Source organism: Pocillopora damicornis, chromosome 4 (genome assembly GCF_964200805.1).
Source record: "Pocillopora damicornis chromosome 4, jaPocDami1.2, whole genome shotgun sequence".
Lineage (NCBI taxonomy): Eukaryota > Metazoa > Cnidaria > Anthozoa > Scleractinia > Pocilloporidae > Pocillopora > Pocillopora damicornis.
This window is the reverse complement of record NC_142673.1, coordinates 26,613,274-26,625,744: the sequence shown is the minus strand read 5'-3', so window position 1 is coordinate 26,625,744 and position 12,471 is coordinate 26,613,274. Positions and strand designations below refer to the sequence as shown.

Below are 12,471 nucleotides of genomic sequence, written 5' to 3'. Positions count from 1 at the left end.
CTTTTATACATTTGTACAGGAATATATGAACTCGATTAGTATTCTATTTATTCCAAACAAATTTCACAAGTTTCTGGCTTCCAACATATTCACAACAGCCAGCTTATTTCTTATGAATCTGAGATTTCCCTTAACCCTGTCGGGACTATGATCGGACAACAACCACAAACTACGGAAGATGTTCAAACGACTTCCGCAAATTAACGAGTATGCTTCAACAACTTCTGAGGATAACTGGAGGTGTCTCAAACCGTTTAAAGATATTACGAGAGGGCCATTGCCAAACAAAACCGCGAACGAAGAAATAGAATAAATTAATAAAAAGTCGGATTTATAAGTCAGAAGCAAAAAACTTTTGTGGTAGCAGGAAATCGATCTGAACGGATGAACTTTACACACAATTTGCGAGTATGGATGGGTACCGACATATCAAAAGAAACATCTTAGAATCCTCGCGTAATATCGCGACCAAGAAGAGATTAGATCAACTTTAGACTGAAAACAATCCCTGTTTGAAAATTTTTGCACCAATTTTAACATCTGAAACAACATCAAGTTGCTAACGGGAGGTTTCGATATATCGATGAGAGTTACATATTGTTCCTTGGTTTAAATGCGGCAATAAATATAATAATGATGAGGATAATACTGCCACCACTAATAACAATACTACTACTTATAATACTACCACTATTAATGATAATTATACTTCTAGGACTAAGAATAATATTAATACTTATGGCGCAAGTACCTTTACAAATAACTCCAGGACACCGAAACCCAGAAATCGATTAAATTAAAGTGGAAATCACACACATGTTAGTAGTTTTTTGAGCTCATAATCTATTTTGTTCCGATGTTTCCGTGTCAGGATTGATAAATGACACTAGTTTACTAAGTCCTTGTTTGGCACTTTCCGTGTCGTCTTTAGAGCACGCTTGTATGTGCCAATTTCTCTTGCGAGCAATCGCATCCAACCCCATCATCCTCGACAGCTGTGGATTAAAAAAGTTGAAGACGCAGATAAAAAATCAACCATCCGCATACGCTTTGGACGCCATATTCACATATCACAAATTAAGTTGAGAAAAAAAAGGCCCCAAATTTTGATTGGTTTGTCAGTCTTTATGCAACAGTTATTGTCTTTGACAGAGGGTCAAAGTTAGATGGGGTGATTTAGCATTATCAGCTGAGCTGATAATGTAAATTGGCTACCATAAAGAGTTTCATAGCTGACATTTCGAGCATTAGCCCTTCCCTAGAGCTCTGACGAAGGAGCACCACAGTTTCTTAACCCTAACCCTAAGCAAACTTACCCTCTCTATTCATAGGTTGATGGACAACTGGCCTTTTACCAGTCAACAAATATTTGCATCAGAAGACATCTATTTTTCCTAATGATGAAATTATCCAAAATAACCTGGAAAAGACTCTACTTGTAAAAAATGTAGAGGATTACTGTGATAAACATTGTTTATCATTAAAACAAAAAAAAAAAAGATCTCTAATCCTGCAGTAATATTAAGAGGTGCACCACTTACCTCATCTGCACTGCGGGCTCCATTAACATCTTGTTTGTTGGCTAAGACCAGCAGAGGAAGGGATTCCAGGGAGGAGTGGGACAGGACTTCTTGTAACTCAGCTGCCGCTAAATCTACGTCATCATCATTGCAACAGCTGTCCACCACAAACACCTACAAATTATTGGTTATTGATTTGTATTTTAGTATTTACTTAATGATCCTTATTTAAAATATGGCAGGATTTATTATCCAAACAAACATCTTTCATTACTTGATATAAAAAGCCTTTCCACATGAAGGTTATATCATTCTTTTAAACATTATGTAGTTATAAATGGTTAAGAATATATGAAAGTCATATATTTGAACTGCGGATAAAGAAGTGAATGAAAGTGATCCTCGCAGTAATTTGCACTACTTAGTGAAGTGATCACTTCACGGGTTTATTTAGAACCAACTTCATGACCAGCTCCCAGTTGGCTTGTTAGCTCAGTTGGTAGAGCGCTGCACTGGTATCGCAGAGGTCATGGGTTCAAATCCCGTACAGGCCTGAATTTTTTTCAGGCCTTATTTTCACTACTGCCTAAGTAGTGCAAATTACTGCGAGGATCACTTTCATTCAATTATGTAGTTATATTGGTATCAGCAGGTTTGTTTTGTACCATTTTCTTGGGTGTGGTCTTACTTTGATCCTTCCAGGAACAGGAAAGAGTAAAGGCTCACTTCCTGCCCAGCACTTATGCCAGAAATTTTTTAAGAAATTTTTAAAAATTAATTATTATCATATTTCAAATACAAATTACAGACATAGTTAAAATTACTACACAGAAACAAAGAGATTTGGTCAACAGCAGCTGTGCAATTTTTGTTGTGTGCATTTTCACCAAAATTAACAATTGTGACAATTGTTCTGAAACAATATTAGTTAGATAAGCAATAAGACATTTCAATTACTATACATTTTATTTTTTTGAGAATTTGAAAATTTTTGAAAGTTTGCAAAACTTTCTCAAAGTTTCCTTGCATTCAGATGAGACTGTATAAACACAGAAAAATTCCTCATTGGCTTAACTTTAAACTTCATGTAAATGTTTTTCTTACTATCCCCTGAGCTCCTCCAAAATAGTGTGGCCAGTATTTTCTGACATTATCTCCACCTATTATGCAAAGTTAGATAAGTTTATGAATTAATAATTTTATTCATTTGAAAAAATCCTACCATCAGCACCATTAGTAAAATGACAATTACCTGACATTCAATAACTTAAAGGAGGCCCACTGCTACATGGTCTTTTGGAGTCAAATCCTTAGGTCATTTGAAATATTCTATATTTATGTAACAACTGCCCCGATCTCACTTTATATGAAAGTCTATGCTTGAAAACTTGCTCTCTATAACCCCAGTCTCTTTTGATACCTTTTAAAGTTGAGATCTTTTAAGGGTTATCACTTTTGGTACTAAAAGTAACTTTGAAGTCATACACTTACCTCCGAGTTCTTTAATATTCAGAATAGCACTGGGTAGTTGGACAGCTTTCACAGAGAAACCTATCATAGCCATTTCAGAAATACATTACAGATTTAGAGTACAACTGGGTGTATGCCAATCATTTTGTAAAAGATAATTTCCTGAATTAAATCAAACAGTTAACATGGGTAGTTACTGAATATCTTACACTCAGAAATAAGGGATATTGTCTTGATATAAAACCAAATTCTTCCTACTAGCCCATGAAGCAATGTTACATAACAAGTTGGGAGATTCTTTTCCATGATTCTGGGAGTAAAACGATCAAAATGTGCTCACAATCATCACTATAAATAAACTTTTTCTGACATTTAACAAATGTCAACTCAAAGTGATAAATCTGAAAAGTATATTCAAATATAGACACTTGCAAAAAGAGCTTACCAACAGTGGGCTCAAGTTTTTCAGAGGCGTCCCCAGTCAGCTTTGCAAACAGCATTGACTTGCCAGCTTGGCTGAGTCCAATTGCAATCACAGAGTATGATGGCCTGGGTGTTGAAGGTTCCTTGCAGCAGACTGTTTGATAACACTGTACAGTATAAATACAACTGAATATTTCAGGTATTGGAAAGAGTTTTTAGGATGAATTGATATAGTATCTCTTTTCTAAGGTGATGCTTGAAAGACGACTGACTCAACTTCCTGGTACATGCAACAAATTACATCCCAAGGGGCTGGTTAAATACATTCTTAATAAAGGGGGGGGGGGGGGTTGGGGGTTGGAGATAAGTGGGAGGAGGTAGTCTTCAGGTAAAGGGTTGTTTATATGCCAATAAAATCTCTCTCTGAAAATAAGCCTTCACTGAAACTGTAATAGGCATCCCATCCTCTGGACAGAAGAGTAAAGAAATGAAAAGAAAGACCATACAACCAGTCTCCTGGTCATACATGCAATTACTCCTTGTTATATATCTCTGTGATAAAAGAAACCGATGTTGGCCATGTGAATTGTTTCTTCTTAGAATGGAAATGAGCAAAAACACAAAAACCATGTTTGAAATCAAACCTTGAGAAAATCAGGTAACATAATATATTTGATTAAAAGTGATTATCTTCGATTTCCGTCTTATGGATGACACAAATTCTCTGTGTTTATCTCTCAGTTAGTAGATGTGACATGATTGGTCAATTTAGCGGGCTGTATGTTACTTCGCAACCAGCTAAATTCAAAAGTTTATTGAATTTAATTCTTCCCCTCTATTTGAACCCGGAGAAATAATAAACATCTCACCTCGTTTTACACTGTTTTTTTTCGCTCGGACTTATGAGCCAAGCGCGAAGAGCGCGGGGCATAAATCCGAGCGGAAAAAACGAGGTTCCGTAACTTATAGTAGAACGGACCACGGACACGATAAGTAAGAGGAATATATACAAAAGGAAAGAACTTGGCGAAAGTGAGTTAATTTAGTGCTGTGGACAGGCTAAAAAAGTTTGCTACTCTCGATCTCATTCCAACCTTTTTCAATTTCCTTTCTCATTTGTAATAAGATTTGATTTAAACTTTGATTGAGTTATCTTTCACAATACAAGTTCCAAAATTGCTCATAAAATCACGATAAGTTCATGATTAAAAGTCTTATTAATCATTACAATATCAAAATATACATGTTAAATAACTTTAGCTTACATACTCGAAAGCACCCTATGCGGCAAATTGCGCACGCTAGAGAACACCACTGACATTTCTCCCCCATTTCTCCACCTTGACCTGCAAATGATTATTCTAACGGCAGAAAATTTCCTAATTTTAAAAGCGAATACATGGAGAAGACACGATCAAAATTGTCAACTGATTTACGCGGGCTTTCAAATCTTTATCATCTGCCATTTTGAGTCATGTGACTAAAGCCTAGGCTCCCCGTCAAGGGAAGTGAGAGCAGTCGACGTGACTTTGCCTGATTCAAGAGTTATTTTCGTTGTTTGCGTGTGATTTGCGCGTAAAAAACTGCTTCAAAGAGACGATCAAGTAGTTCAAAGATCAGAACAGAGTCATCATGTCATTGGCAGGGTTCAGAAAACAAATTAACAAAGCGAATCAGGTAGAGTAATGGGCGAGTAGGGCAGTGTTTCATGGCACAACTTGGTACGTGCTCGTGTTCATATTTCATGAACAGTTCCATCTTTGATTTCCGTTTGTTGATTAACAGTTCATGAGTGAGAAGATTGGTGGTGCCAAGGGATCAAAACTGGAAGAAGATTTTGTGGAGCTAGAAAGAGTAAGTTTCCTCATAAGGGTTACCAAATTGACCCCAGGTTCTACCAATGTGTATTTTCCCTTTCTGGTCGGATTCTACGCGTAAGCTGAAGTAACCTTTAATTTTTGTAAACGACATCACCTTTTTAATACAATTCTACTTTTATTATTAGGAAATGATAGTTGTCTTGTAACCTCTCGAAGCTCGAGGCATCCTATTAATTTCTTCTTCAGGCCGAGTTGTAATCCGTTTTGTTTTGAAACCTTTCCCAGAGTGTCAAAGCAACTTGACACAAGATGCTACAACCGCTGACGCCACGAAAATTTTGTCACACCGGTGATACTGATGAACATCAGGGATTTGCGTTTTCATGTGTCACTGAATAGTGAGAATAATTTTAAGTTTACGGATGTTTTGCCCAGCGAGAGTCAAACTTCGGTTTCCTAGTGTTTTGTAATGACTTGCAAAATATCTATTGTTCTATACATGTTCCTCTTTGAATCGAAACTTGAAAGTATGTACCGCTTGTTATTATCGGAATGCTAGTTAAAAAATAATTATTGATTTTAATGTCCATAAATTTTCTGTAACCTCATAGCAATATTCGCTTCATGCAGTTTAAATCGAATCATTTAGAAATTTCTATAATGAGGAAATTCAATGGAAAAAGTTTATAATTTTCTCATTTCGTAAAGCTTAATCTCTCTCTGCATTTAATTACCATTAATAGTAAAACCTATATTTCATCGCATTTGTTCAATCCACAAACTCAGATATTACCTATAAATGAGTTTTAATCTTCTTATGTTAAAAGTGATGTTGAATTAATTAACACAACAACAGCAACGAGGAATCGAATTAGTGACTCGCAGATCCATGCAGTCGCTCTATTATCAACGAACGTTTTGCAAAGATCGCATCCTAAAATCGTGGATAGTACGCAGAATGAGATGGAAAAATGTGGACTGAAGAATACTGCAAATTGGTTTTTAGGAAATAATTGTACTTTGCTAAAGATTCAGAAAAAGGCAATTGTAAAATTTTCTTAGTTTTCTCACAGGAAATATAATATTATGTACCATATACCTGTACATGAAATTGAACTAGATCGGAACTGAACGAAACCGAAGAAAGAAAAATTGGGGGGACAGAAAGTCTTATGTATAAAGTGATATGCAAAATATCTTTATGTGGGAAGTTCAGAATTCTTGGCTGTTGTGGTAAAAAAAGGTTCAGTGTTATAAAAAATTATCCAGAGTTCTAACTATCATATCTCATGCTGTTCCAACATGCTCAGCTTAGACATTGTATTTTTGGAGGGAAAGGGTTAAAAGCTACAAAGTTTTATCTGACTGAAGGTTTAGTTGATAAATTTAATTTTATCTTTATCTCTTTGCTGGGGAATTGTGTTCCCCATCTGTCATGCCTAATCTGAATGTAATTATTTTGCAGTGGTTCTCTATGTTATATTATATAATAGATGTGTTTAACTAAGTGGACCACTCTATAATTTAATGCAATTTTAAGACCATTTTGGTTAAATTGAACTTATTGATTGAAGAAACTTTATAAATGAATTCTTATTGTTGAAGAGTAAGTTAAATGAAATTTGTAAATTTTGAAGTTTTTACTTAGTGGGACGGGAGAAAATATCTCGTGTTCATGTTATTGTTATGTTAATGTTGGTCCTCAGTGAGCTTAATTACTATATATGTTTTGCTCTTTTTTTGTAGAAAACAGATATTACTGCAAACCTGGTGGATCAAGTCAGTGGTAAAACAAAAGAATACCTTCAACCTAACCCAGGTACTCAGTGGACTGAAAATATAACATTTCATATTTTAGTTTGTGTTCTATGATTGATTGATTTTGCAGGCCATACTTCACTGTACGGCTTACTAAATTCAAAACTTTGTTTGAATTGAAATTTTTTCCCTCTGTTTGAACTCATGGCCTGTGTGCCTTATGCTTACGCCATAAATCTGGCGGTGAAAAACCTCTGATAAGACTAATGTGTTGCTCTCCATTCTGCCGCATATTGACTTTATGTAATCTTACTCTGAAGCTGCTCGGGCCAAGCTTACAATGCAAACAACTGTGCACAAAGTGCGAGGTGAAGCCAAAGTGTCAAGGTACCCCCAACCAGAGGGCCTTCTAGGAGAAACCATGCAAAAAGGAGGCACTGATCTTGGGGATGATTCACTCTTTGGTAAAATGAGTAACATTTGCATGTAACTGAATTGCTAATTGTGTAGTTGAAACTCATTCCTATATCGTAAAATATTATATAGTAACCATTCAATGAGTGAATTACTTGTATCTTTGAAAGAGATGGTTATTTTTCCTTCCTTTAAAACTTTTACACCTCACCTTCCCTGTTACTGCAAGGTGTGCTGATAGAAGGGTTTTATTTTTTGATTCAAACTTTATTGACATGTCTTTGGGCATTAGCATTTTTACTTAATTTATACTGAATTGTTATGTGATGCAAATGTCACCATGTTTTGCCAAGTTTGTTTTTGACAAAATAAGCTAAATCCAGACATCCCTTGCAAGACATTTTTATAATAATTGTAAATGTATGAAGATGTTTTGTTACACATATGTTTTACTTATATAAATATTTTTTGGTTAAAAAAGTAACAATACAAAGCTCAAAAATTACGTTCTGAATACTAAGTAAATAAAATTGGAAAAATCAGTTTACATTTACAAAGTTACAGAAAAAAACTGAATAACTGGAGGTTAGGTTCAAAACAGCTGAGTGTGCAATTACTGTTGTGAGCATTTATATTGATCATAATCAGTTATTTAAAGATTACCTGGTACTTAAAGAGAAAACATTACACCTCTTTGCATTCTCACTTTTAAAGTAAGTAAATTATAGTTTACAAGTTGGAAGAATATTAAATACTTGTAATTACTGTGAACAATTAGGAAAAAAGAGAGAAAAGACCAAAAAAAACCGCAAACAAAAACAATAAATAGATGTACGTACATTGTACATGTGTCTGATTCTCAGTTCCCTGATGAAACTTTTACTCAGTGAATCCACATGATATTACAGAGCATTCATTCTTGCAGAAATCATTAGCTTACACTTAAACATGATGAATGCCATTTATTGTGTGCTATGACTAAAATTTACCTACAGGCCAAGCCCTTCAGGATGCAGGGGAGGCCTTCTCAAATCTAGCTGAAATAAAAGAAGCACTGGACAATACTGTCAAACAGAACTTCCTTGATCCGCTGGATCAGCTTAGAAACAGGGATATCAAGGAAATTATGGTACAATTTGAAACATAACTTAACAAATAAATGACAAAAAGATTTTCATGTTGCTTTGCATCTGTTCAGTAATAGATCAAAATGAAGTAAGAACAAAAAAGTGGCACACAAGACGAAGCCAAGTGTTTCACTGATTTTCTACCACATTTTGATGCCTTCTGTGATCTATTACTTTACAGACCCATGGCAATGTGGCATCCATTTGTCTCATATTATAAAAATGTATCATACAGGAAAAATTGTTAATGGTGATTTCATCCATGCATCAGTGTCCTCCAATAGATCATGATTATGTAAGCCCCATGTGTAATTCATGTGAAATGACATTCTTCATAAAGCTAAAGAACATATGGTCATGTCTCTGTAAGCACTCATAATTTTTTTCTTAAAACTTTATTTGCCATTTAGAAGGCTTAGTTGAACAGTGATCAGCCCAACTAGCAGTCAGTCATTATATGTGAATATGAAGTTGCTTGTGTATGCTTGTTTAGAAGCAACTGCCATCAGGCTAATTATTCTTTTTGAATAGTAATTTCTTCTGATTTTTATCAGCACCACAGAAAGAAACTGCAGGGACGGCGACTTGATTATGATTGTAAAAAGAGGAAGGGGCCCAAAGGTACACATTGATTGTAGTTAAGTTTGTTTGGCTTGTAATAGTAGAGCTTGCAGAGTGTAGCCCCATAATTATACAAAATAGTAATAACCCATCAAGCCGAAAAAATGTGGATGTACGACCATACGACTGTACAAGGTGCTACTTTTAACATGCGTGGTTAACTGTACCGTAGGCACACCAACGCTATGGCTCTGTCCAGCAGTCCAGTGGTCAGTGCACTGGGCTCCGAGTTGGACAACCCAGGTTCTAGTCCTGGCCGGGGCAAGGTGTTGTGCCCTTGAGACGTGTGGGAAAAAAAAATGCAAGCTCTGCTTTTAGGCTAGGCTAAATCTATATATTATTATTGTTCTCCATTCTGTTGTACAAAAGGCATTATAATTCCCAAAAACTCTCTCCAATTCCTCTAATAACTGGTGTTTGAGCAACACAATGCAATGGAATAAAAGTGATTTTCCTCAGAAGTACAAAATGAAATACAATGTACATGAAGGAGCTTCTTTGCTGTATTATTATGACTATCCACCTTTTAGTTGGGAGGTTACTGCCATTTTGGCTTGCCTTTTCAGTAATTTTTTATTTTCCTTTTTTTTGTATTTCCTAGTTGTTTATTTCCTTGTTTCTTTTTTCTTTCAATAGTTCCAGAAGAAGAAGTCAGAGCTGCAGAAGAAAAATTTGAGGAATCTAAAGAGATTTGTTATAACAGTATGCTGAACCTCATTGAGACTGCTGATGTAAGCATGCAAATGTATTGTTTTCCAGTCAATACAAATTTACTTTTAATAGTGATCCCTTGTCTCCAGCTGCACTGTAACTGTTTGATCTGAAATTTGTGAAACCTTGAGGTAAATTGTACAGCCCCTTTACAATAAATTAAACTGGAACTTGTATCGATCACTTACTGTAATTTGTAATATGTTCTTTAGCTGGAGCAAGTTAGTCAGCTGGCAGCCCTAGCAGAAGCAATATTTGACTATCACAAACACTGCTCAGATGTCATGGAAAGCCTGGTAGCTACTCTGAACGACAAGTTAGTGGATTGATGAACATTTCAATGTATACACATACTTGCAACTGTTCTGTCTGTAACCATTATGTCTTTTATTTCTCATTATGAAATTCTGGAGAGAGATTGGTTTTAAGTTACTGCATCTTTAAGGTTCATTTCAGTAGTGGTTTCCTTTTGACTTTTATTTATTTCTTTTCAACTTAACTCTTCTTTATTTTAGGGTTTCTGAAGCTGGTAGTCGCCCACGAAGTGAGCGAAGGTCCATCCGCATTCGCAGTAATGATGATAGTGACGATGAGGAGCCCGGGTCCTCTTACAGTTTCTCACCCACACCATCTGCCACTCCATCAGCCCCACCATCAGCACCCACCCCTGCAACAAATGGTTCTTACTACAGTGGCCCATTTAAAGCAGTGTATGATTTTGAGTCAGGTAAGAAAAGTCTTTGTAACATATTTGTTCAAATTATTTTATAAACAAAATCTACAGTGTGTACATAAGTAGTGCAACCACACACTAGTGTTATGAGATTATCACTGTGGTGGTCTTTGCCAAGCACAATGTTACACCTTCAACTGAATAGAAGACATTGCAGTTTTATAATATTAAAGCCAAACTTGCTTTATTTTAATTTAACGAGATAAGAATTTGATCTCTTAACTTTAACTTCTGTTATTTTGCATATATAGTTCTCCATTCTTACACAAGAATATTTGTTTTTGTTTTCCAGAAAATGACAATGAACTAGGTTTTAATGAAGGTGATGTAATCCAAGTGGATGAGCAAATAGATGAAAACTGGCTTTCTGGAACATTAAATGGCCAAACTGGGATGTTTCCTCTTAATTATGTAGAGAAAATGTAACTTTGATCAACCATTTTGAACAATTGTTAGGTTTGACTGGGTACAATGAATTGATGTATGAACTTAATTTATGTGACAAAATTAATTCTTGCCATATCAAAATAAACTTTGCAAACTAGGTTATATGATTTTGTCATAAGAAGAAGCTGAGAGAAGGATCTTGTGCATTATGTAGTTGTATAAAAATTTACCTGCAATAATCCTTAGAATCATTAGTTGTAGCTCAAAGGAGATTAGGCTCTTAATAGTCAGCAGCACTTTTTGGGGGAAAAGGAGGAAAAAAATTTTAAAAAATAGGAAAATTAACAATTCAATAAATAGAAATCATATAGTTTTCTTTCAAACCGGTTGATAATGGTTCTACTTAAAACAACATTTTGTTGCCAATCATGGGGGGATTATCACATCTGATTGGTTTGTGTCTTACAACCTGACCATCATGGAAAGCAGTTGAATTACTGTAGTTTGTGGAATATGTTTCAATGAAGACAACTATTATTTACTCTAATGAAACAATGCTGCTTTATTTTACAATCATCCTGGTTTATGAAATTGTTCGTACATAATTGATAAATATGCAGCTATAGTAACCATAAGGCTTTGCTTTTCGCAGCCTGTGAACAGAGACTTATATGCCAGACTGCAAGTAAACTTTGGTACAGTTAAAGTCATTATCTTACTTGTAAAGTGGAGTTCAGAACACAACATGTACACCTTCATATGGTTAATTGTTTTGGCAAATTCATGCAATTTTAGTTATAAAAGTCAGTGCATGTGATTGAATTTGATTATGAAATATGTGTATTTAGAAGTGAGGAAAATTATTACAAGTTTTAGTGACCCACCACAGAACAATTGTGAATGGGGATGCTATGAAGTCTTCTGTTACATGTGCATGAGATATGTTCTCAGTGTAGCTTGAGGTGAGGTATTCATTAAATCGTTATGAGGTGATCTTAGATAATTAGAGACCTTTTTAGTAGGTGTCAGTGATTATCAAGAGATCTAAGTTTGCAATAAAATTTAAGTGTTTTATTGAGTATCGTGCTGTGAACTAGTAAACCAGATACCTTGTAGTCTGCAATTTTGAAAGTTCACTGTTGCATGGCGAAGTACAAGGAACACTGCAGCTTCTGGTTTTCACGAACTTATTTTCTTGGTGGAGATAGACCCAAATTGTTAGAATGTCTCTGTACACATTGCATTCTTGGATTAAAGTAACAGGCTGTTTGCTGTTTGTAAACCACAAAGAAGGAATGATGACAGCCAAAAGAAATCCCAACCATGCTCCCTCCCCTGACCACCACAATGTTGGCACTTTATTTGGAGACTAACGACTTTCTAAGACTTGTTGAACACTGAGGGCCAAGTGGGTAATGGAAATGTTTTATTATTCTATATACCATTTATTACTATTTGGCCAAAGATTTTCTTAATTTTTTTCCTAG

The 12,471-nt window shown here is 35.3% G+C and overlaps 2 protein-coding genes across 2 annotated transcripts; one reads left to right on the top strand and one right to left on the bottom strand.

Moving 5' to 3' along the window:
* Positions 1 to 31: 31 nt before the first annotated feature.
* Positions 32 to 4,893, bottom strand: LOC113667322 (ADP-ribosylation factor-like protein 15). The gene is made up of 6 exons (XM_027183132.2): positions 4,683 to 4,893; positions 3,436 to 3,580; positions 3,012 to 3,071; positions 2,625 to 2,680; positions 1,542 to 1,694; positions 32 to 995 (listed from the first exon to the last, which is right to left on the bottom strand). Exons 1-6 carry the CDS (start codon positions 4,743 to 4,745, stop codon positions 837 to 839), a joined length of 636 nt encoding a protein of 211 aa, XP_027038933.2. The 5' UTR covers positions 4,746 to 4,893; the 3' UTR covers positions 32 to 836.
* LOC113667321 (endophilin-A2) lies at positions 4,883 to 12,063 on the top strand. The gene is made up of 10 exons (XM_027183131.2): positions 4,883 to 5,090; positions 5,199 to 5,267; positions 6,980 to 7,052; positions 7,312 to 7,455; positions 8,401 to 8,534; positions 9,087 to 9,153; positions 9,790 to 9,884; positions 10,077 to 10,180; positions 10,380 to 10,591; positions 10,890 to 12,063. The coding sequence occupies exons 1-10, from the start codon at positions 5,046 to 5,048 to the stop codon at positions 11,021 to 11,023; spliced, it is 1,077 nt and encodes a 358-aa protein (XP_027038932.1). The 5' UTR covers positions 4,883 to 5,045; the 3' UTR covers positions 11,024 to 12,063.
* The last annotated feature ends 408 nt before the right edge of the window (positions 12,064 to 12,471 follow it).